The 26,515-nt window shown below is 40.2% G+C and overlaps 1 protein-coding gene across 1 annotated transcript; it reads right to left on the bottom strand.

Moving 5' to 3' along the window:
* Positions 1-5,757: 5,757 nt before the first annotated feature.
* LOC128735840 (condensin complex subunit 2) lies at positions 5,758-17,582 on the bottom strand. The gene is made up of 6 exons (XM_053830323.1): positions 17,305-17,582; positions 16,941-17,078; positions 8,014-8,206; positions 6,708-7,939; positions 6,463-6,639; positions 5,758-6,399 (listed from the first exon to the last, which is right to left on the bottom strand). Exons 1-6 carry the CDS (start codon positions 17,380-17,382, stop codon positions 6,061-6,063), a joined length of 2,157 nt encoding a protein of 718 aa, XP_053686298.1. The 5' UTR covers positions 17,383-17,582; the 3' UTR covers positions 5,758-6,060.
* Positions 17,583-26,515: the final 8,933 nt, after the last annotated feature.

Raw genomic sequence — 26,515 nt, 5'->3', positions numbered from 1 at the left:
TTAGAGTAGAAGGCTTTAGATACTGTATTGCTGATTGCAAAAGTCCAGTTAGTAAGTGCGCAATCGCTTGTAAAAGTGCTATTTTGATTTAAATCGTTTCGGACTCTTCGGCGCGCTTATTGCTTGAAATGTAACGAAAAAGTGCACCAAAGATACCGAAACGATTTAATGCAGGATCGCACTTTTATGAGCGATATCGCAATTTGAATGTTACAATTCCCCTTGCAATCAGCAATAATCAATTTTACCAAAACATTTTTTAAATTGTTGGAAGTACTAGAAATTAACATTTACATGTTGTATGCTTCAAATTTAGAGTCGAACAGTTAAAGAATGATAATGCCTTTAGTTTTCTCTGTGGCATTGGCATGAAAATAATCGTTAAAATACCTGCAGGAAGCTTAAACATGTTTTGACAAATGCTAAGCATTCGGCTCATTATACAGCTAGACAGCCCGCAATCTGCTTAGAACTACGCACGAATACGAGATGAGGAACTACTTTTACTGAAGAATTAGGTGCTTCAACTTTCGATAACCTGGCACTAGGTGAAGTATACGAAATGCTAGGTTCAACGGGGATTGCCAAAAAGTAGTGTAGAGAGAAAAAAGTGTGCCAGGTTGATGAAAAAGTAAGATCTACTAAAAAAGGTTATGTAACAGGATCCTGACGTGCGTAGAAACGAGGAAGATAAACTGACCACAAAAGCGCGTCAGATGTTCGACAGTAAGTGAAAGCAGCTCTTCGATGCATACATCAAAGGCAAACTTGCAGAAGGAGAAAATTAACAAAGAAATGCCCAGCACCTGATTTCCAACAGGTCAAATGAGAAATTGGGTAGCTGAAGATCAGCAAAACTTCCCGTAAGAGCCGCCTTAGAACAGCCCCCAGCAGAACTCCAAACAGAGCCAAGACGCTGGTAACGATTCTTTTTTGGTTGGCTTGCCATCCTAAGACAAAGGCTGTTAAGGCTTGGTTTCTCCAATTAACTCGGTTGTGGGCAATTCCTTGGACACTGAGTACTCTCAGCCAGATCTCGCTCCACCTGGTCTAACCATCTTGCTCGCTGCGCTCCTGGTCAACTTGTTCCTACCGGATTTGAGGCAAACACCATCGTTGCAGGGCAGCTTGCTTCAGATAGTATTGGAACAAAAACAATTGCGTGTATTTCAGTTATTTATTATTGAATTCAAGATCTTTTCTAACACAAATGTAGCATTTTCTTCATACTTTTAATAAAAAATACAGATAAAATTATTCGTCACGGTTTCAAAGAAATTCTCGAACTTTTCCTGTAATACGGCTCATTAGGTGGCGCACACTTTGTTCTTCTATCGTTTTGACTATCCTATTCCACCAGGTCTTCATCTGATTGATGCCTGACAACTTTTCCCTTTGCCTTGAGTCTCCTCTTCATGATTGCCCAGTATTTCTTAATAGAGCTGACCTGGGGGCGATTGGGTGGATTAAGGTCTTTCGGAACAAACTGGACTCCTTTCTCTTCATACCATTCTGGAACAACTTTCCTGTAATGACAGCTTGCGGAAACTGGCCAAAACATCACGGGATGGTGGTGGGATCGAATGAACAGCAAAATTCGTTTTTAGATACACTCCTTTTGGTACAGTTCCGACGCCATTGTCTTATTTGAAACGAAAACTTTCGTATTTCTACCACAGTTGCAAATACCCTGCCAAATCATAAATTTTCGTCGAATTTGTCCGCAAAAACAAATTTAAATTTGCTTGGAACATTCCCCCGAGCCGTTGCCAAGTAAAATTATTGACAAGGCATTTGCTCGAAACCAGTCTTGACATAGATTTTATCGTCCATCAGAAGACACCCGTCGGATTTGGTCAGCACCCGGTCGTATAGTTTTCGAGCACGGATTTTGGCCACACTAGTGTTTTATGGTTCGGTTTGGCTGTTTGCTAGCACGATATGACTTGATTCCTTCCCGGAGTCGAATTCTCCTCACATTACTATGAGCAGTACCGCATTTTCTGGCCAAATCACGATCCGACAGATTGGGATTCCTCTTGATGGTTTTCAAAATCTTACCACGCAGTTACCGGTCGACAGTTCCACTCCGAGGATTAGCTTGAGGCTTCCGAGCCGTCGTCAATGTTTCCTTATACCATTTGATAACGCGCCATATGCATAGATGCAGACCACAATGGATTTTCCAAATAACTGTGCACAATTTTTTTCCTTCTTTCGGCTTCCATGTTGTTTGTTTACAAAATATAGTCGTTTTGCGGAATGTCAAAAATACATAGGTGGAGCTAACAAAATTTCCGACACGTGGGCGCCAAGAACTTCCAAATCCGTCCAGCAAGAGCGCCACAATATGAGCAAAAGTTTGTTCCAATTCCACGTCGCAAGTATGCTGGACGACTGTGGCAATGAAATCCGTTCTCTTCAAGAACACCACCAGTACCAGGAATAGAGAATCCAACGTGCTAAATGGCTCGCCAAGGTTGAAGACGATTTGCGTGCGTCGAGACGCTCAACGAATTGGCGATGAGTAGCTCAGGACCAAGTAGAGTGGAGAGGAATTCTTGATAAACCAAGAGCCACCCCGGCTCTATGCTGATAAAAGTAAGAAGTAACGTCCTCCCAGTTAATGTTGCAAATCGAGCGAGAAGCAAACGATGCCCATTCTCACGCGAACGAGTATGATGAGTACGACAAAAAATTGCCGGTGCTGTGTTCATGGATTCTGCAACCTTGCAGCGTCTTTCTGCACAGTCCGCTCATGAAGCCAGCAGCTGATGAGTTGCCAGCAGCCCATGAGCGCGAGCCGATGTTTGGATACAGATATTTGGCTTTACTTGTTCTTCATCTTATGACCTTGCCTACACACGCGAGTTAGAGTACGAGCACTCGCAAAAACTCGTCGCAGTGCATGGAAGAGATGCTCATACCAGTCTGTTCGTTAGAACAAGAATACGTGTAAGAAAATTAGGTCACACGAATGCGGGCTACGAAACACTGCTCCCAGTTGATCTTGAGGTGCGACATTGGTCTAATAAGTCAGTCAACGAATCTAGGCTGGTAGATGCTGCTCGACCCAGTAGGATCGTTGTACTAGCCCCGTTATTGTCCTATACTTCTAAAAGTCGATTGCGAAGTCTGTCGATAAAGAAGAGTCAAGTCTTAGAAAAACGTGTAAGTACAAGGCTTTTTGGTCATTAAGAGAGTTGGGGAAAATAGAAGGTGTAAGAAAGTCGTACGAACAGTCGTCAGGAAGTTCAGTGAGATTAACTCCCTTCATTAACACACCAGGATTTCAGCTTTCAGAATTTTAAAAAATTCTATTTTATTTCATATCCTATCGCGCAAATGACCGTTTAAATCTTATAAGAAGAATTATCGATCAGACCCAGAATGCGAAAGAGATACGATACGTTGCTTGCTGGAAATTCGAAGTGCATAATAATGGACGCTGAAACGTACCCAGAAATTCGATTATGAATCCTTGTAAGACCCATATACGGTATTATACGGTGCGAGAAAGGTAACTATTAGACAAGCCTGAAACATCAACTTAATTCGGACAACTAAATTTGCTCTTGGGTTACATGAGAAATTGCTTTCTCAAAAATGCTGTATCTCGGGATCGGCACGGTACAGCTCGTAATAACGTAAAAGTATCTGAGACACCCGGAGGATTTCAGGAAAGCAGTACATCCGGGTAAATGGTTTCGGGAAAATATTCTACAGTCATACATTGTTAGATTTTAAATTTGCAATACCTAACTTGAGAACAGCTGGGCCTGAGAAAAAAGTTTATATGACATAATATGTTCAAAATGATGCGTGAATTTGATTTTGTTTTAGTTTTACAAAAAAAAAATTTGGATAAGGAGTGTGCATAAATAACACTTTAACAGATTTTAGAACATAGTTAAAGCTATCTCTAAAAAATATGAGCTATATCGGAGGAGACATGTTTTCATATCACTTAGCAAATGTTAGCAATATGTTAGCAAAATTTCATTCCAATTAAAAATAGTCGAGTTTGTGTGTGGCTAGTGGCTAGTTGAGCTGGAAATGCTCTGCTACAGAAGCTTTGCTGTTCTTTGGAGAAATCTGGATTATAAAAATTTGCTCCTGTTGGAAAGTTGATTAAAAACTGAAAAAACTGTAATTAGCATTATCAAAATCGCAATAAGATTCTACGCATTAATCAACTTTTAATTTATGGTCAAAATAAAACGGTCGAACAAAGGCCAGAGACCGCTGCGACTCTTCTAACTGCTGCTGACACCGTCACTTTTCTGATTTATCTCATCGCAACGCACCCGAAAATCTTCAACATAACCAAAAGTCAATCGTTGTCGAAACTTTAAGCTCAATCGATTTCGCTGCTTTGCGGTGGACATCTATCACTTAATAACGCTCGATCCGACCGAACTCGAGACGGTCAGCACAGCATACAGCATACGGTCAGTGGTGATGATGGCTTCCAATACTGCCTAGCGACCGTCAGCGACCGAAACGCACCATAAATCGCATAAAACCCGGAGCTCGATTTGATTGCGTGCTTCACTGCCGACAGCCGGTGGCTGTCGCTGTCGGCACGGAGAAAAAAGGCTTCTCATGTCGACAGACGGCCTCTTCTCTCGTCTCGACGCCTTTCGATTTCTTCCGGTAGCTTCCGAACCGAACACGGCGTGGCTCCTGGCAGCGAACGCAACAGTCGATCCTGATGACGATAGTGTGTAGGTTTGAGCGGTAGTTTACCGGGATGGTGGAGAAGATGGCCCCGTTCGCACAGCTAATAGGGGTAACGATACGTGAGCTGTTCGTTTCAAACGCAGACGGTAAGGTTTCGTATTGATTAAATGGGAGGATATTGGGTAATAAATTTAGTCGATTTCTGCTTCGTTCCGTTCGCTTTTCGAGAGCATCCTTGATTTGTGCGATTCAAAACACGATTGCGTGAACCGAGATGGCGAGTGAGTAGTGTGAGGATTATATGTATGTACTAGGTTTAACTCAATAGGCTGAATCTTTTGTTTGAGGTTCACACCCCTGGGGAAGCTCGGTGTTGTACCGTCTTTTCTGGGAGGTAACAGAACGCCACAGCCTCTTGTGATCTTCTATCACGCCATCCATCATGTTCGCAGTAACGCCATTTTCAATCAACAAATTTAGGTGATGATAGGTGAACAGTTTCTCGCTCTTTGAACAAATCAGACTGGATATACATTTCACCGCCTGCCAACAAAGGAAATGAAACGTGTCTTCGCTAAAGCGAGCTTGGTAAGCTCACAGTAGGAACAAAAACTTTTCTATCGTGACTCCATAAATCTTGTGGTGGGTGAAAATAAATAGATTTTTGAGATATTTTACCTCGCTGGATAGGCTATCTGTAGATTATAGTCCACGGCTGGCACCGCACAAACAAGTCAGGCTTAAATTATTTCGGAGAATGGAAGCGCTATGATGGAGACTTTCAGTAATAAATTTCAAGTAGGTAAATCTCGACACGGATTATGAACTGTTAGGTACTTTGTTATAACCGGCGTCTCGGAGCACAAAAAGTAGAAATGCGAACCGCGCGACCTTGTCGAATTAACTTTCTTACTCTTGAACCGACATTTGAGGCACATTTTTGTTTTAATTCAAGATCCAAATTCTGCGAAGTCCAAAGCAATCTCATTTAAGCACAAACTTTGTACTTGTTTCAGGTATTCACAATATACATATAAGTGAAATTTGGTACGCTTTTTTAAAGTAGTTCTATTAACAAGTTTTTGTACACTAAAACTCGATTTAATTCTAAAGGGGCAAATTGGGAAATTCGAGAAGAATCTCACGAAAAAATCATAACGGAAAATATGGTCACCAAGCTTAAAAAACTGAAATATATTACTAATCACTGTTTCGACGTTCCGTTTTCATTTCGTGTCAACCCTATAATTAATATGGGTAGCAAACTACAGTGAATTCGCCAATCGCCAATAAACTATTTTGCACTATCAGCTTTCCCTTCTTCGATAGGGCCTAAACACACTTATTTTTACTAACCGGCTTCTGCCTCCAAGGCTATTACGCGGGGGGTAGAATTTGGAAATCTTCTAAATCTTCTTGCCGCATCAGCTGAAGTGATCGTTCGTTCGTGAGATGCAGCACCGAGTAGAAGGCTAGTGATTTAGAAATGTTTTCGCTCATCGATTTGCTCAGAATGTGCGGCAGCTCTCGGTAGATGTCGGAAAACTTGGCCTTACCGTCACCCTTCAATAACAGCTGATTATTGCCTGGCGTAGCATCCGTGTCTGCGCTGGAGCCCGTAATCTGTTCACTAATCAGCCGCCAACAGCAGGTTTTAAGCTGCTTCATATCGACCACTTTAGCGGTTTTCGCGTAGGCTATATTTATTTTGGTTACCTAAACGGAAAAAATGGAGAAAATTAACAATCCCGACAAACTTCTCACTTAAAAATAACACACCTTATCGGGCGCGCCTTGAAATTCTGAAGGAATAAACTCAAGACTGGTATTTAGCGGTGGTGCTCCACTGCTGTTTCGCTTGTCACCGGCGACGTCGTCAAACTTGGAATCATCGGCAGGAACTCCGTCAAAGGCTAAGCATAGACCTGGGTCTGCTCCGTCGTCGGTTTCATCGTTCTGTAAAAACACATCACAATAAGAAGACATTTGAAGGACAAATTGAAATTGATTAACATTCTACTCACCATCACCCGACTGCAGTTGTCCGATTCGTACTCATCCACTGGAACGTCCGGTACGGGTGCGGCATCAAAGTCCCGCATTTTGATACCCTTAGCAAACGCATTCATATCGAATCGGTGGCGCTCCAGATGGAAATCGGTCGGCAATTTGAGTTTTTTCGAATCCCACTTTTTGCAAATCAGACTCTTTAGGTGGGTTATGTTTTTCACTGGTTTGTTATGGCTGTAGGCCGGGAAAAGTTCTTCTCCAACGCTAATAATATCATCCAGAGTGTCCAGCTCAAAGCGTTTTTTCTTGCGTGATTGTTTGTCTGTTTGTTTCTGTTTGCCTTTCCCGCTAGCCAGTGCCAAGCTCAACGTATTAGCACCTATGGAAGGACCGCGCAAGCTTTTCGAACGTTTAAACTTCCAATGCGAGGGACCGGCCCAAAACTGTGATATAGCATCTAGAGCACGGTAAGAGTATTCCAAATTAATCGACGAAGAATCGATTGGTCGCATATCTTCGATAATAACTGTTTTACGTTTAAGTCCGTTGCAATTTTGCAGAGCAATCTGGTCGTCTTCATTGTATTCGTCATTGTCTGGCCCGTCAGCCATCGCGTAATCTATTATGTACGCATCTCCAACCGGAACCGGTTCTACCTCTGCATCCATATCGAACTGTACATCGAGGGCCGAACGGTTCAGCGCTGTTTGCTCTGGTTCTGCATCGCGCGTCTGAGTGTCCTTCAACTCTGCATCGTTTTCGTCGTCTTCCGCAGGAGCATCCGTTATTGCGTAACCCGCTAGCGTCTGGTGTAGTTTGTTATCCAAAGAAACAGTATGCAATGTGACGGTGGTCATACTGCAACCGTCATAGCCTTCCTCCGCGTCTAGGTCAAGTTCAGGCGACTTTTCACTGTCCCAAAACGCATAATCCATACGCAACCTTAGTTCGCCCTGGCTCGTCGGAATGATGTTCTGCATTAATCGACTGGAGCTATTGACATCCCCAACGACCGAATTCAGCTTGGCAAAGAACGGATCCGTAAACGGGTTGGTATCCAATTTGGCGTTGATGGTTTCCTTATTCTTGGTAACGGTACTAACGTGCTTTCGAGTTCGTTTCTTCTTAGGCTTAGGATCCTGTGACTGCCCGATATCACCAGTGCCTCCTTCGGCTGTCATGCTGGCGTTATTCTCTTTGTCCGCATCGTCATCGTCCTCGCGGTTGTTGTCCATAGTCTGGGCGGCTACAAAACAAAAATTGCAATGTTCATGAATTGTGAGCAATAGACTGCATGTGGTTCAACGTTTTAATACTTACATTGGCGCGTTAGTTCCGAGCACATACGCATCACATCGGTGTGCACGGAATCGACCCGGAGACCGTACACCTTTGTGGAAGCCTCCAGCGTCGAGCCAGCAACCTGGAAATTTTGCATCGACGAGTGCCGGGACATAAGCTTCGAAAAGGCATCGATAATCGTTACCGTCCAGGCGTTGTCTTTGCTCAGTTTCTGGAAAGGAAAGGTAATGTAAAATGTAATCGTTTACTAAATGTGCAGAATTTGGGCAATTTTGTGTAAAAAATTTTCGTTAACAACTGCAGCCAAAATAGGGTGTACCAAAATGTTTTCGGTTTGTTATCTTTTTCGCAGTTCGTTACTGCACATGCGATTTGTTAAATTTGTATTTAACATTTGTATTTAATTATTGTATTTAGTAGACGCTTCAAAAATTTCTGTTCAATTTGTATTTCAGTAACGCGATTACTAGACACAACACTTATGGTTCTTACAAAAAAACATAAATACCTTATCCGCTAACCGGTTTCGGGTATGATGCTACCTATCATCAGAGCGGTGGTCGACTGGATACAAAGTAGTAATCTGCTGTTTACTACAGTTTCAACTTCGTCAGTTGAAAGAGCGGTGAGGTGATGAGAGCGTCATCCTCATTCATCAGGGGACGGTCCTCCGTACAGATGTACGATGGGTAGCATCATACCCGAAACCGGTTAGCGGATAAGGTATTTATGTTTTTTTGTAAGAACCATAAGTGTTGTGTCTAGTAATCGCGTTATTTAGTGTTCTTACGTTGCACATAAAATCAATATTTAAATTGTATTTCAGTATTTCAATTTATCTAATCTATCATGCGGACAATTTGTTTTCGCAATATCTCTGCTGCACCTCATGGGTGTTTCCTAGGACCGCTATTGTTTTCGGGGATCACCATAAAACTTTTGACTTTTCTCCCTCATTGCATACTTTTTATGTTCGAACTGCAACAAACCACAACGTCTCGCTTGTGTTTCCGACACTGGAAAAAGATAATACACTAGAGTCGCTTTTTATGCGACTATTTTTACGCGAATTTCGGAATTTACGCGGTTTTCTTTACGCGATTTTCGGAATTTACGCGGTTTTGATTTACGCGGGACGTATCCTTCGCGTAAAAAGCGACTTGAGTGTAATTGCGATATATTTAACTAACAGAAGTACTCCTAGCTAGCACCGAATTGTACATCAATGTACGAAAATTATCGTAAATATCTCTCAACAAATTCGAAATCGTAACTAAAGCTTAATAAAGTGCGCCCAAGTTGATGTTTAGTCGTATATAATATAAGCCTTTAAGCTATAATTTAACTATTATTATCTGGTCCTTTTTTTATTGGGGTAAATATTCGATTACATAAAATACTTAAGAGTAACTATCCTATATCATATTGTGTGTTCAATCACAAGTGGTGACTTCACCACTATTAGAATTGCATTTTATACTATTATTATGATTTCTAATGATTTGTTAAGACAATCAAGATTATTTAACAGTAGGGATTAAAACCTACATGTAAGGAATAAAAAATCTTAACCTAATATCTAACCTAGCTAACTTATGATCTATATAGAGACCTAATCATCGCAAAAGAAGATTGCAATGATTTTTGTCGGAAACTTGAAATAATTTTGTTTGACATAGCTTCTAGGGTTTCAACACCAGTAAGTCTATGTAATTCTAATGTACTAAACCAAAGAAGACGCTTCAAAACCATTTTCAAAATTTTATTTTGAATCCTCTGAAAACTCTTCTTCCTCGTAATACAACAACTTGTCCAAATCGGAACGGCATATAACATTGCCGGTCTAAAAATTTGTTTGTAAATCAAAAGTTTATTTTTCAGACAAAGTCTAGAATTTCTGTTAATGAGAGGATATAAACATCTCATATATTTATTACATTTTGCTTGTATACTTTCAATGAGGTCTTTCAAAGTAAGTTTTTTATCATAAATTAATCCCAAATATTTCACTTGGTCAGACCAACTCAAAGCATTTGAGGGAAGAAGCTCTAGGCTTATGAGGAAAAATAATTAATTGAGTTTTAGAAGGATAGGGAGAAAGTATTTGGAGAAAATATCCAAGCTTTTCTGCAGTCGACTACCTATGACACGAAGACTTTTTCCTTTTACGGAAATGCTTGTATCGTCGCAGAATAACGACTTAGTGCAGCCAGCCGGTACTTCAGGAAGTACAGATGTGTATATGTTATACAGGATTGGGCCCAAGATCGAACCTTGAGGCACACCTGCTTTAACAAGAAATTTATCAGATTTAGAATTCTGATAGACAACCTGTAAAAATCGATCAGTTAAACAATTTTGTAAAATTTTTACAATGTAAATTGGAAAGTTAAAATTTAGCAATTTCGTGATTAAACCTTTATGCCAAACACTGTCGAATGCTTTTTCTATGTCTAGAAGAGCAACTCCAGTAGAATAGCCGTCGGCTTTATTAGCTCGTATCATATTAGTAACTCTAAGTAATTGAAGAGTAGTGGAATGGCCATGTCGAAAACCAAATTGTTCATCTGCAAAAATTGAATGTCCAGTAATGTGTGACATCATTTCGTTAAGAATTATTCTCTCAAATAATTTACTTATGGAAGGCAGTAAACTAATTGACCTATAGCGTGAAGCCTCCACTGGATTTTTATCTGGCTTCAAAATAGGTGTAATCTTAGCAGTTTTCCCTAAGTTAGGAAAAATTGATAAGTGATTTCAGGGAGTTTTTTTTATTAAAATGTAAAATATCCTATCATCACCAGGTGCTTTCATATTCTTGAATTTTTCGATAATTGAACGAACCTCTTCCAAGTCAGTTTTAAATACTTCATTAGGTGAGACGTTATCAGTAGAAACTTGATCATATTTTTGGGAGACATCGTTTTCAACTGAGCTCACCACGTTCAAATTAAAATTATGAACATTTTCAAACTGCTGAGAAAGTCTTTGAGCCTTTTGTTCATTTGTTAATAGAATACGATCGCCATCTTTTATTGCTGGAATTGGTTTTGAAGGTTTCTTCAGAATTTTTGACAATTTCCAGAAAGGTTTTGAATAAGGTTTCAACTAGGGTTGGGATACCGGGAGTACCGGAACCGGGAATACCGGTACTACCGGCTGATTTTCCAGTACCGAAATACCGGTACTGACACGAGAGAGAACCGATACTTTCGGTACTGATCAATTATTCAATTTTTCTAACAATCGTCCTCAAAAACGAAGGTGAGTATCAATTTTAAAATATTTTCCAAAACTGTGCGGAATATTTTGATGAAACAAGCGGAGGAGTTACTTCAGTAGTTTGACACCAGCAACAAAATTGAGGAAATCGTGGATGAGGCACCGCCGAGCGTTAGTTGTCGAAGTGATTATAACATGCTTAGCGTGAAGAAAAATTTGAACGGACTTTAGAAACACATAGCAGTTCCAGTTCCAAAGAGTTCGATTAGGCCTTTTTTCCAAAAACACTACAAAATGGATTCACTTACTTTGAAACTCAAGAATAAATGAATGAATGAATGAAACTCAAGAATTAATGAGCTAGTATTGGTCTATGCCTTTCGGTGCCTTGAGTTCAATTTGTCTTGCAGGGAAAAATACTGAGAAAGTCTGTCAGAGAGCTCTGCCAGTTTTGTTACTAAGATTTGTTTTCGCAAAGAGGTTAGTACATTCAATATTCCGTGCTTCTTAAGTTGAATTATTAAAATCTCCTCTAGCAGCATATTGCCGAGGTGGTTCATACTGTATCAATGACTTGTTTCCTCTGTACTCGGTTGAGCTTCTCGTCATACACCAGTCAGCTTCAACCTGGTTGAGCCCTCTAACACCTTGGGCCACTCTATTCCTGACGTCGGTGGGTTTCTTGAAGAGTTTAGTGCATAGTCGTCCGTCATCCTTGCGATGTGACCATAGCCTTCCGATTTTCATCAGGTGCACGATGAGAATCTCACGATTTTTATGCAACCGCCAACTCTGTTAAGGCTAAGAGTAAGAATGTTAAGAATGGTCCTATTCTCACAGTCACGTCACTTAAATTTTTTAGATAGGAACAAAAGCGACCTGGGTGAGTCCCCAAGTAACAATGTATGTTTTGTTCAATCTTTTTGCGGTTTTCGTGACTAATTTTTGTCACTAAAGCCATCATAGACACGTAATAAAACCCAAATTGTATTTGGGTCCGGTTGCTTGAGTGACAGTACAATTGAAATAGGTACTGTAAGGTGGCTTTGAACAGGGTCCCAAATCAATAAGTATTAAGATTTTTTTAAGTACAATATTTTTCTTGTTAAAAACTCGGGTACCGGTACCAGTACCGGTATTACCGGTACTGATGCTTCCAATACCGAAATACCGGTTCTCAGAAAATGCTGTCGGTACTCCCAACCCTAGTTTCAACTGCTCAATCTTATTCGCAAACTTTTCATTCCTCAAAGCAGTACATTTCTGTTTTACCTCTTTTTATAAATCTTCATAAATAATTTTTATAGCAGGGTCTTGAGTTCGTTGATATTGACGCCTACGTACATTTTTCAGCCTAATAAGCAATTGAAGATTGAAGTCATCAACAATTGGAGTATCTAATTTCATTTGGACCTTCGGAACAGAATTGTCTCTGGCTTCAATAATAGCACTTTTCAAAGCTTCCGAAGCTGAATCATTGCTTTTACTTTGCAAACTTACTTCATGATTTAAATGATACTCAATATGAGACCTGTATCTTTCCCAATTGACCTTGTGATAGTTAAACACAGATTTAATTGGGTTTAAAATTGTCTCATGCGACAAAGAAAAAGTGATAGGGAAATGATCCGAATCAAAATCAGCATGAGTAATTAACTCGCTGCACGCATGACTTTGGTCAGTTGAAACCAAATCAATTGTAGAAGGATTTCTTGTAGAAGAAAAACATGTAGGCCCATTTGGACATAAAATCGAATAGTATCCAGATGAACAATCATTAAAAATAATTTTTCCGTTAGAATTACATTGAGCATTATTCCATGATCGGTGTTTAGCATTAAAGTCACCGATAATTAGATATTTTGAGCGATTCCTTGTAAGCTTTTGCAAGTTGTCCTTCAGATTTTTTTGTTCGTTTGTACACTGGTAAGGGAGATACGCAGCCGCAACGAATAATATTCCAAGTTCCATTTGAACTTCAATCCCCAAAGCTTCAATAACTTTTATTTCAAGATGAGGAAGAGTGCGATGCGGTGGATAACAATAGCAACTGCACCGCCAGAACTATGAATTGTATCAAACCTATGAACCACGTAGTTGGGGTCATATTTTAGTTTGATACTAGCTGACCCGACAAACTTCGTATTGCCACAATTTAAACTGTGTTGTACATAAATCCTGAATCTCGGATGACCTTTACCACAATCTCGAGTTTTGCAAGTTTCTGAGGGTGAGTTCGTGGGTGTTTTAATATACAAATTTTCCTCACAGTAAAATAAAAAACAACTCCCCCCTATTACTTAGCCTGATAATATAAAGCGGATAGCATTTAAACATTCGCCATCATTACAAACCATTTTGCCGAATACCATTTTGCGGAACACCAATTCTCGGTTGACCATAACGCGGAATATAGAGTTTCGCAGAATACCATTTCGCGAAAAACCTTACGCGGGATGTACCATTTCACGGAAAATCTTTTCGTAAAAAGTACCATTCCGCAGGGGTGACCCAACTGAAGGAAAGTAATAGAGGCCAGTAGATCTAGGAAAATAAATAAACCTAGATAGAGGTGATCTCTACGGGGGGCTGCCCCCCGTTCTGGAGTTATGAGGAAATTTGTATTTCATTTGTATGGAACCCCCCCCCCTCTTAGAGGGGAGAGGAGTCATAATTCCCCTTCAAAAGATGAGAGGGGTCTCAATTTACCATAGAAAAAAATTTTGTCACCAAAAACACCCACATGTCAAATTTTGTTTCTTTTGCATGATTAGTTTTCAAGTTATGCAGAAATTTGAGTTTCATTTGAGTGGGAGCCCCCCCCTCTTAGTGGGGGGAGGGATCTCTAACCATCATAAGAACCTTCCGTGGCCCCAAAAACCACTACATGCAAATTTTTCACGCTAATAGGTACAATAGTTTTCGATTTTATAAGGAACATCCCGACAGACAGACAGAAATGCATTTTTATATATAAGATTTGGCTTTAAAAAAGTTTCGGTAATAACTGCAATGTGCACTTTATTAACCGTTAAAAAAATGTAAAAACTCATCTTCGCTCGCTTTTAATGTACGAGCGTTCCAATTTAGAACTATAATTGAATTATTTAAAGTCATTGCTGAATTTCAACTTCATTACAATTTCCTATGTATAATTTGTTCCAATTTGAATAGCTTCGGTCATGGAACTTGCTTGCAACAAAGCATTCATTAGAGTAGACATTGCTTGTTGCAAAAATAAAAGTTTATCCTGGGTTAATGGCATCGTCCCTAGGTAGCCCAGGATCAATTGTCTTTTTGGAACTGCCTGGAATAACAGGTATGTTCGAGTTTCCAGCTAAGACCGAAGCATATGTTTTACCTGACCTAGCTTGAACGGGTAGATAATTCACAGGTTCTGCTCTAACTACCGGTGCAATTGGCTCACGTTTAGGAAATTATCCAGCTTTTTACGAGCCATAATGGCGGACGTGTTCGTAATATTTGAACAGCATTTTTGACATTTCCCTAATACATCGCACGTTTTCTTTCCGCGCATTCACGGTAAAACTAAAGGAATGTACGGAAAGAAAACGTGCGATGTATTAGGAAAGTGTCAAAAATGCTGTTCAAATATTACGAACATGTCCGTCATTATGGCTCGCAAAAAGCTGGATTCGCCATTATGCAGGCTACTTCAAAATTGTTGCCATCCATGGATGTTCCTATTCCGTAAAATCTGAAAGGAAGGAATGAGTTAGCTATAGTTAAGAGAGAGGTTCAAAAACGTAAAAAAGGTTTCATCTTGCCTCACAGGAATTACCGAAGAGACAGATTTACAAGTCGCTGGTGGACAACAGGGGAAAGAGAGAGAACTCACAAAAAGAGTAGATACAAGCGAGTGAAGAAAAGGGGTGTTGTTATTATGCATTATGCGAATTTTCGTTAGATCAAGCACAAGTGAACAGAACAGTACGAGTGGCTGAGAGACAAAGGGGCCCCGAGTAAGATCGGGCAATCAACTAGTTAAAACTATCAGCAGTCCCCCGGATGTAGGCCGAGAGCGATTTTTTAGTTGTCCATGGACCAATAAAGTTGATTTTTGGTACATTGTTAGTATTCAACTAAATATTTTTTTGAGACGATGGTTTTACAATTGATGGAGGGACGGTAGGGGAAAGTAATGAAAATTTTTTGGAAAAGAGTGGATAGGAAGGGGATGGGGGGGTTAATAGGTAGCTACGCTTAACAAGTTTTCGTTGTGACTCCATTGATTATAGCCAGAGATCTGGCTATTGGCCGCCATCGTGGTCACCCGGTCAAAGCATCTGTCGATTGCCGATTTATTATTCGCCGTGACGTTAATACATTTCTCGCCGGTTGTGAACCGTATTCGTACTTCCGGGTTTTATAAGTCGTCATCACCGCCGTTTGGTACCGCTCACCGGCCACTGCTACAGTCGTGACCCGGCATCGGACTATTCCCGTGTCGCCTAAATTCCTGCGCCTTCACAAACCTTTTGACTGAGGAAACCTTGATACCTACCAATTGAGTAAAGGAAGGTGGAAAACCGGAGTGGAAACAAGTTGGATTTGGAACAGGAATGGAAGAGGTACTGCTGCAGGTACCGGATCCCGTAGGACAGAAAAGTTAGGTACTGTTAAGAAAGTGGGAGAAGATAATGGTTAGTTAAAGTTTGTGACTTTCATCAAGCAATTCCTGATCTCCGCGAAACTTTATATGAGTGTTTGTTATTCAGGACAGTTAAAAATGACTTGAAAATTGTCGAGTCCCAAAAGAGATCTCAGCATGTTTCCGGTCTCATGAAAAGCCATATTCCCAGCCAAATTTTCGAAATCTTGGTTTAGTACAGGACTATTGTTGTTGTCTTGCAATGCAGCGAGTAAAACCTCGGGGCAGTTGCTCTGCAATTTTGGACTTGACTCAAAAATTACACGCTGGAGTCCAAGATCTGTTTTGCGACGAAGGTCAGGGTGATTACTTTCATAAATCAAGTTGTGCCTGAAAGGTATGAAGATTATATTCGAGAGCTTTGAAATGCAGATGACTTTGGATATCAGGACTGTCAATATCCCTCATTATCATTCTAGAAACGGGCACAGTTTGAATGTTGGAGCGTAAATTGATAAATTCCCGATTTTGAACAATTTTCGCTAAATCTCCGGCTTTTTCCTGCAATATTTTCGACAGGTTCGAATCCCCGGCTTTTCCCCGTATTTCCTAAAACTTTTATACAAATTTTCTTAACTCATTCAAAAAATTAGGAAGTCTTTTATCGCCGTAATCAAAAACCTTGCTAGCGGATTACACATAGAAATAGCTTTCTTTAGAAGGAATCGAATATTATCAATGTTATTCTCAGAGATATTGACTTTTACGTCATTCTTTCAATGTGAAAACTAGAATCTGCATAAAATTATGTATAGATAAAATCAAATATAACTCTAATTTACTGATTCTTTCAACCACCGCTTAAGCTACAAATGTTGAAAACAGTTTTAAAGCCAAACTGAAAACCACGACTGAATGTCCTGTGCGACTGAATATGAAACTTGAATCTATAACTCAGGTTTCAATCTCGAAGTAATATTAGTAATACAGCAGCATCAATTTGTGCCACCTATCTTTGTGCAATTGTTTTCTTTTTCGACAAAACCAAATTAACCAATTATTCTACAAATTGCTATTTTGTTCTAGATATTTATCAAAAACAAAAACTTACATTATCCGAGTACAGCTGAAGGCACATTTTGATGTTTTCGTTGTCCTCGACGGTCGTTCCCAAGGCCAGTGAACTATCATCGAGCGAAGCTGCCGACCGTCGAATCCTCCGTTCCGCCTCATCGTCATTGACGGCCTCCTGTGCAAAAATCGTTCGCCACGAGCATCCGCGGATAGTTCAGTATGCGAAACGGTGAGGGCAAAGAGAAAAGGCAAACCAATTAGAATTTCAATCGTGGTAAAGGTGAAGGTACGGTACAACATGCAAGAGTCGAAATCATATTCGACAAGGAACGCTTTAGCGTTGATTATTTTTCGACACTGATTTTTACAATTTTTGTCGTTTACGGACGGGATCCACTTACTTGCTCGGAATGGGCCCGGGGCGTTCGAAACAGTCGCGATGCATCAGATCTTCGCAGAGGCGATTCCACTGGCGTCATTTCTCTATGCACTTTTGCCTCTTTCCAGCAACTAAATTTTGAAATGGAAAATTCACCTCACCGACTCGCACAGTACACTTACGGAGATAAAAACAACTTTTAGTGTCCCCAAACACAATAATCACTGGTTCGCGAATAAATTTTTCGACTTTCTGAGAGCACTAAACCAGGAAATAAACAAATTTGTTGCCTGGACGCTTGTTTTTCGAACGATTTTGCTCGCGATTCGTGCGCTTTGTATATGTGTATGCAAAACAAACGACGGTTACTTGCCGAAGCGAAATGGCCACTGAACTGGAATTTGACACTGACAGCTGTTCGAAAACGACGCCCAACAGAGGGATCGTCGGCATCGCTCAACCACACCTGCATGCATGCATTGCCTACCTAAAGGCGTTAAAGCAGTAACATCGCACGAAGTGCTTGCCTCACTTTGCTACCTTGTAAAAGTAGCGCTGGCGGCACCAATCCTATAAGTGTAAGGTATATTATTTTAACCAAAGATAAAAGGATTCATTCATTCTGTTTGAAAGAATGCTTGCTGGCAAAGTGCACGACCGGCACGAGCAGCAAATCAAACGGTGCAAAGTTGATGATGGCAAATATTTCAAATGGAATCAATTTCGAAGCATATAAATTTCAATTTGCTCGTCTCATCTCTCTCATTTGGAGGCTGCCGAGCATAACTTTACACATCGCAGAAGAATTACACTCTCAAAAGGCAAAATCGCGCAACGACGTCGAGCCACGGTTCGCTTTGTACGCAAAAGAAAGCAACTTTACATTAATATTAATTTTCTGTGCATGCATAATGCTCCGCGAATAAGAGTAGGATATCTCGCTCTGCCGGAGGAATGCGATGCGATCCGCGCAACAACCTCCTTTTTATGCTTCGCATTTTTCGACGTTGTTGGTTGAGCTATATTACACACAGAGAAGGAATCGGAAAGTCGCCCCATAATCGGAAGCGCAAGCCACCGACTAGATAATGGGTAGTTCTGGGTAAAATGCGTTTTATACTATCAGCGATTTGCTCAGATGACTTTTCATTGAAATAAACTTTATGAAAAATTGAAAGCACTTAGGTAGGAAGGGATGCGAGTCCAGTCAGGACGACAACGATAGGGATATTTCCATTTGCTTCACCGGGTTATGTCGACGGAAAATGCCACGATCGAGTGCACTTTCTGAAAGAGTTTCGAAAAAAGTCAGTGTTCTTTTGAAGAAAAAAAACCCTTGTCTGCGTTGTCGTTACAGGACCATGTATAATAACACCACAGCATACGGTTGCAGGAGCAGCATCCTATCGCGACGGGAAACATGCAATGAAGACATTATGCAGGACAATCGAAGCATAAAGATTATTTTTGGAGTTTTAATTCTATTTTCTAGCGATACAATAGGATGGAACATCTTGCAAACATTTCAATTGCACTTTTGATTGGATTGTTTTCGTTTTCGACCATAAGTATTGAACAAAAACTCATTAAAACTTTGCAGTTACGATGCAGTGCTTTGTGCTGGGCAAAACGACGGGCCGATTTAATAGTTTCTCATTACAAATTGAACGCATTTGCTCAGATCATTTAGTAAAGTTAAAATATTCAGTGGGATAGTTAAATTAATGCAAGAAATTGTAATGGAATTATGGCACTAAACCTGTAATCTAGCATTCGGCTCAAATAAGTCAACTAACGGTGCGTCAATAAATGCATCTACATTAAATTAATCTCCGCATGGGAAATAGCTCCAACTGACGTATTAATTTAGCACTCAGCTTTAGTGCTTAATCCTAGCTAAATGAAATTCCACCGTTGAAATAACTGTATACGGTTTTTAATCCCTTTCGATCCACAGCTTTGTCAGCAGAATGAGTTCCCTTGTTTACAATAGCATATCGTGTGTGTAGGTAAATTCGTCATTTGGACGAAAAATGAAGTTACTGACAAAGACAATTTCATTTGAAGGGAAGCGAATTCGTTAACTGACTTGGCTGAGGTCCATTAAAGGGTGTTACGATCAAAATTTAGACGGCTTCAAACTTGACGCATTTCTTTTAAAAGTGCATTTGAAAAATTAAAATCCTAAGTGATTCGCGATAAGGGCGCAACTAACAAAGTGTAAACAAAGAGGAATATCACTTTCAAGTCTTAATTTAAATAAAAGTTACAAAAATCAAGTTTAAAGACATAAATGGGTGTAGAATAAATCAAACTTATAATTTCACAACAATACTGCATAAAATTTGTGAATTCAAGCTCAAAATCTAAGTTTTATAGTTGAACCCCTTGGAATGAACCTCAAAGCATTTTGGCAATGAGATTCGCCCAGCCCTGTTTCGCCTTGTTTTGATTTTTTTATTTAGCTTCGCCTGTTTACAATGCGCCTGTGTTTTGAAAACAACGCAGTTTCGCTCTTTACTATCGCCTGTTTACAAAACGATTTGCAAATAAGCCTGTCACTTCATATCAATGCAAGGGGCTGAACTGCAAATTGTCTTTTGTTTTGATTAAACACTTCAATCGCCCATCACTAAAAACTTGTTTTAAATAGTTCTAACGATTAAAACAGAAAAAGGATTCTTGCCAAGGATATTACCAGTCTTTTTAAGGCTGATGGTGTAATAAAACGATTTGTTTACAATTTGCCAGTTGAGCCCCAATCGCGAATCACTCCTGAAATGTGAAATGTCCAGTTATCAAAATGGCGTTTAAGTGCATGAAGCAGCGCATCAAAATTTTGCTCGCGCAACGTAACAATCCAAACTGCTCGCACATCAAGTACCATAATCTGTACACGGTAATGCTGACGAAGTTCGATCGTGACGATTGAGGACGAGTCCTCATCAACGCAAGCTTTAAACGGCTTTCTGAGCAGTAGTTGTAACGGGAACGGGAAGGTCGAAGGTCACTAATAAATGTCAGCCAAACTACTCTCAAGCGCCTTCAAAGAACGGAACCCCGCCGCGTCTAAAACGGACATTGTGCGACGCTTTGTGAACGCCGGATACGCCTGTTCGGGCATCTACTACATCTTGACACTATTGGACAACAATTAGCGCATCGAAAGAAAGCCCGGTTCCGGACGGCCGACGACCCTGAGCGACAAGAAGCTCCAAAGGATGCCGAAGGAAAAGTGGTTACATCGTTGCGTGCGCTTGGCCGGGAGGTCGGTGCGACCGGCCAAACAGAGAAAAAGTACCTGGCGAACATGGACAGACATGTCAGGAAGCGGCTGTCCCGTCCACTGGTTTCGGGGCTGCAGGGAATGCTGCAGCAATAAGATGGTCAAGATGATTTTCCCGGCGAATCGCGACCTGGCGGTGGTGATAGACGACGAGACCTATCCTACCCTAGATGGCAACGACTGGCAGGGCACTTCGTATTTTACTTCCCCCATGAAGAAAGTGAGCTCCAAGGTGAAGTTCATTCACACATTAAGTCCCCCAAGAAGGTGCTGCCGTGGCTGACAATCGGCGTGAAGGGGATGTTAAAGCCGCTCTTCTTTCGCTCCGGACTGGCCGTGAACAAGGAAACCTATAGTACGAAATACCTGCCGGAAGTTGCGTCGTTCATCAAAAAATACCATAAGGACGAAGACGCGGTGTCCTGGCCGGATCTGGCGTCGGCCCACTACTCGAAGCGATCGTTGAAGGAGCTGGAGCGGCTGAATATCGAAGTCGGCGAACCCGCTTAACGTCCCCCAGCTGCGTCCCAACCTGAAACGTAAGATCTACTCCAACAATTTTGTCGCGAAAACTGATGAGGAATTGCATACGTTATAGCCCCAATGATATAAATGGAGCATCGCGTTTCATATAAAATTACGTATTATTTCACAATATTATATACCGTGGTGCATACAGGAACTAATGAAAAAATATATGTATTATCGGTATGTGGTCATTAATTTATATGCACTGCAGTTTACGTTAAATGTGAGATCCTTTTTTCATTTTGTGAAGGCAAGAATCAACCTTAGCAGTTTAATGGCCCCGAACCGTTTCTGGACACCTCCATATTCACCGTAAAAGGCTAACTATTGACCTGGGAAAAACCAGAAATAGTATCAAGTGTAAGGCTGTCGACAAGCTAAGCAGATTATATACTCAGACCCGGCAGTAATTCAAAAACTACTCATCTTAAAGCGTAGTAAACTACGCACAATCATCATGGAACTTCTTACCAGACATTGTCATTCTCTTTATCATTCGAACAGAATTGGCAAGTTAACTGACTGAGTTAACTTAACTGACATTTGCCGCTTTTGCTGCAACTAGCGTCGTCCAAATACAGGTTCTTCGGAAGTTACCCAATCCCAAAAAGGTTGTTGATTTTATTAACCATGTAGTACCTAATTGGGGCACAATCTAAAAGCCTCTTTCGATGGATATGAACAATTCGTAAACTGTTTCCATCAATCGGGGCCAACCACAAACAAAATTCTGAGAGATTCTCACAGTAGTATTTTGAACCCAGTGGCCAGTGCCATACAATATGTCTAAAAAGGACCCCGTTTATTGTAAACAATTGCTTTGTTTGTGTGTATCCCATTAAACATACGGACGTTAGCCAGATGGACGTTAGGTATAATGAACATTAGACATAAAAACAATAGTAGGCCTGAGAATAAATCTATGCCAGTCACCTGTGGCCTGATTCTACTAATACTCAAATCATATCAGATAATCAAAATAGATTCTGCAAGCTAACGACTACGTAGGCCCTACATATTAGGCAAAATGGACGCTCGTTATGCCAAACGACCCATTGTGATTATGCCAATGTTCTTTGTCAATCATCGTCAATCTGTCGTAATTGAACGTTTCGGTTGAAGAAGTGATGTAAGTTCTTTTGAGCGTTGATTCCTCTAAAGGTCCGGGTCCAGACAGATTGCCACCTTCGTTCATTAAGCAATTCGTCACTTCCCTCGCCTCACCTGTTTCAATTATTTTCAACCGGTCGCTAATTAATGGAGTATTTCCAACATCGTGGAAAGTCGCCTTCATCACTTCAATACACAAAGCTGGTTACATCCATAATATCGAAAACTACCGTTGGATTTCTATATTAAGCTATCTTACCGTAGTTCTGAGCATCAACATGGCTTTTTAAAGAGACGGTCCACGACGCCTAACTTGATGGTATTCGTAAATTCGTTAATTTCCAGCATCGACCAAAGACGGTCGATGCGATTTATATCAACTTCAGCAAGGCTTTCTGGCTTTATCTCTGTGGGTGCTGTCCCACTTAATCGATCGCTTAGCCTTTGTCAGTATTAACGCTGTTAGCTCGTCTAGTTTTGTGATGCTACCGGATGTTCCTCAGGGGAAACACCTCGGGCCCCTAATTTTTACTCTATTCGTTAACGATCTGCGCAATAGATTACGTTCTTCTTTTTTTCGCAGACGATTTAAAGGTACTTCGTGAAATCAAAACTGCAGCCCGCTTCTTAGTCTGATGTACAGACATGTCCCTCATAGGTAACTGTGTAACTATACATTACTGTGGCATCATTCCGATTGTACCAACTATGACCATAATGAACCGTGGACTATGTGCTGCCGTGCTTTTAACGAAAAGCGTGCTCGACTTTAATATCAGTAAATGTACCTACAAACATAGAACTAAGGTCTTAGGTTAGAGAACAATCTGTGCAACTAAATGTTGAAGAATTAAATAAAATAAAAAAATCACGTCCGTATGCCTAACGTCGCGCACTCGTTTTGATTCGAAAGTAGATAAAAGAAATATGACGGTCTGTGCCTAGGGGCACGAACGAGGAATTCACGTAGGACTATCAATGCAGGTACAAGTCGACAATACTTGACAATTTAAAAATGTTTAGCTGTTTTTACGCAAATTTAAAATTTACGGTATTGTAATAAATGACCTAAAACATTTATATACATTTGTTAGATGAAGTTAAGTTTAAATATCCTAAATGGCTGTACACTATATATCATTTTTATCAGTTTCTTAGAATTTCTACTTTCAATAAGAGTTAAGCCATCAGGCCAAAATTAAACATCTTCTCATGATTGGCGATGATTTCGCATTTCAACAATTTTTGCTTGACTTGTAGCACTAGTCAAATTTAAGTAACTGATGCAGTTGACCAAGTTAACTTACTTGAGGATCTTACTTGCAACTACGGTCAAATCGAAAAAATAAATTACTCCGGGTTATCAATAACAACACTGATTTGCATTCGTCAATTTCCACGAATTTGTTGACAGCACATTTCATTTTGATAAATTGATTTGAAGGACAATTGTCTTTCAACTAACATGTGGACAGCCAGTTAAAATATCAATTAGCTAACGTCCTCTGCATCTTACTAGTTCTTTGCTGATTTTCTTCGCTTTGAGAATTGCTACGTCGCGTCGCATGCACAAATATCTCTTCTGCCCTGTTTTCGTGCAAGACAATCATAGGGCCTACTTTGTTTTCGTGTTACCTGTACCTGAAAACCCAAATTTTCACCACGAAACGGATGTTTTGATGATTTTCTCCCTAGGATGTGGAAAACAAAGGGTTGGCCCAAAATAGAAACACGCTGAAAAACTAATACCGAAACCCTACTTCAGTGGAAAGATTTAACTATATAGTGAGAAGGTATGATTGTACATTGATACATACCTATATGAAAATGAAGTTCTAGAGATTTCAATTCTTTTAACTAACCGGACACCAAAACGTTAATTCAGTTCCTATAATGTTGAATAAAGTCCAGAGTTTATCTCGACTAACATTTGTAAAGGACTAATCGACCAATTGTAAACAAACCGAGTGAGAGTCCGTTTGTCTTAATATTTTACTCCAACGAAAAGAACTCATACACGGTCTTCTTCAAATGTTAGTCGTGATTTTCGATATTAAATTCATCGAAGTTAGCATCACCATCACCATTGCGGTCTATCGACTTTAACCGCTCCACCGAAAAAAGGGTGTCCTCAGCTTGCTAGTTACTATGCAGCGTACGTTTTCGCCCTGTAGCCCATGTCGGTCGGTCGATGCAAATAAATTTAGAGATTTCAATCCTTTCATTAGGGACTTGCTCGACGGAACGAAAAAGTTAGAAAGGGTTTTTATGTATAGCGTATTGGATTGTTCGCTTACGGAAGGCTTAGCAATACTTATGCAAATGATATAGGTATAACTACATGATGGTGCCACCGTGTACGGTCTTATAGCACCAAAGGTAATTAACTTTCCTACATATTCGCAGAAAATGTTCATGAATTGTCGGCAGTTCCTATATGAGTTTCTCTGGAACAGGGGCTGCTTCTGTTCGAAAGAGATACGTACAATTTTTGCATTGCTGGTAATATCCAATGGTCTTGGAAACTCATTAAAGTAAATTGATTTTGTTGATTCTATTTGGTTAAACATGACACCGAGGTATTAATTTATTCGAAATAAAAATTAAAAATTCAAAAAGTAGTTTTTTGCCAACTAAACCAGTGCTGGAATATGATTAAGCCCTTCCAAACCATTAGTAAATTCAGCCATGGAAATGTAAAAGACATTCGCTGGCAAGCTAAGCGAAGCATAAATTGTACTACTTTATTTAATTTGTTCGCTCGGTCACGGACGAGCGGCCCAATTCAACATTTACAGCACTGGGCAAGCGGAAAATCAATACGGCAGAAAAACAATTCACTCGTATTGTTTTTCCAATCTAATCATCCGAGCTACAAATTTGCCTTCTTCCCCCTTGCCACCTCTACAGCAATTTGGGACTAAAAAATTTGGTTCTCAAAACGCAAGCCGCTAACATAAATATTCAGCCTTGAAGGAAAATGTGGAACACAATGTTAGGGAAAACGGACGACTCGCTCGCAGTTGGGTGGGATTCTTATCGGGATCGATAAATTATCTCGATGGTCGATAGCTTGAATCGAGAAGGAAAGCGGAGCTAGTCGACAGAGTGTAAGGTGATTTTGAATAAATTGTTTCCGCGCGAGATGGCGGAAAAAAGAAGTGGACGGAGACTGAACCGACCAGTTCCACCAGATTATTATTGAATGGTAAGTTCTTGTGTGAAAGGCCAATAGCAATAACGGTAGCAGCAATTGATTTGTTATAATTACGGTGAATTACCATTTCCTGTGACATATTATTATGAAAATCATTATTCTTTGTTCTGCTTTACCTAATTTTAAGCAGGTTTACTGCCAGACGCAGTCTGGCCGAGCTGATAGGGATTTTTGCACAGATTACATACCTAGTTGTTGAAAGAATGCTGCGGAGTTTCTTTGCTAGAAAATCAAGTACTTCTAGATGTGCACTTTCTCCCCATTGCTTCCCTTCTAGAAGCAAATTCCAATCGAACTAAGACGATTATAACTATGATCCACTCAACCAACATAATCTGATATCGCTATGCTTGCGTGTAACGCAGTATAACCGCTTGGAAGAGGAAAGCATCATTCCCGGCAGAAGAGTATCACGTTGTTGGTCACTTTCGAATACTCAAGTTTTGTGAGAATCACATCATCCAGTTTCCCTTACCGTTCGAACCCCTTGCAAGTCGCTTCTGCTGATGATTTCGTATTTCGGATGGCATCGTTTGGGATACGTTGGCACCAACGAAAAAAAAGAACGTTGATTTTCATTACACTATAGCTTGCTGCGAAGGGGAATCCATAATGCGAAAAGAATTTCAGCAGGACATTGCCGGACACTTGTCGGCAAAGGATGGACATAGAGGTTTGTCAAACCGGCCTTGTCCACAGAAACCCACCAAACGATTGAACGAGGCAATTTTCGACAACATGCGTTAGATTTACGATGGATTAATTTTATGAGTTTCAGATCTCTGTTGTACAACTGTATTCAATTTGGTTCTGGAATGTTTTATGGGATGCCAAATAGCTGGGATAAATACTATTGAATTTATTGATTTTGCCTTGCCTGAGTTTAATAATTGTTTCTATATTATACATAACGGTGTTTTGTCCCCAATAGTGCGCTATAGTTGACCATTTCAGTTGTGGTCAATAAAACTTAATTTTAGATTATCCCGTTTAGAGAACTACCGCAGGTCAGTTTTAACCATTTTAGGATTTTTCAATACGAATTCTTGAATGGACGTATGGACATTTGGATTTATTTTGAGCCAATCTGGA

The sequence above is a fragment of the Sabethes cyaneus genome, chromosome 2 (genome assembly GCF_943734655.1).
Source record: "Sabethes cyaneus chromosome 2, idSabCyanKW18_F2, whole genome shotgun sequence".
NCBI lineage: Eukaryota > Metazoa > Arthropoda > Insecta > Diptera > Culicidae > Sabethes > Sabethes cyaneus.
This window is presented reverse-complemented; position numbering and strand designations above follow the sequence as displayed.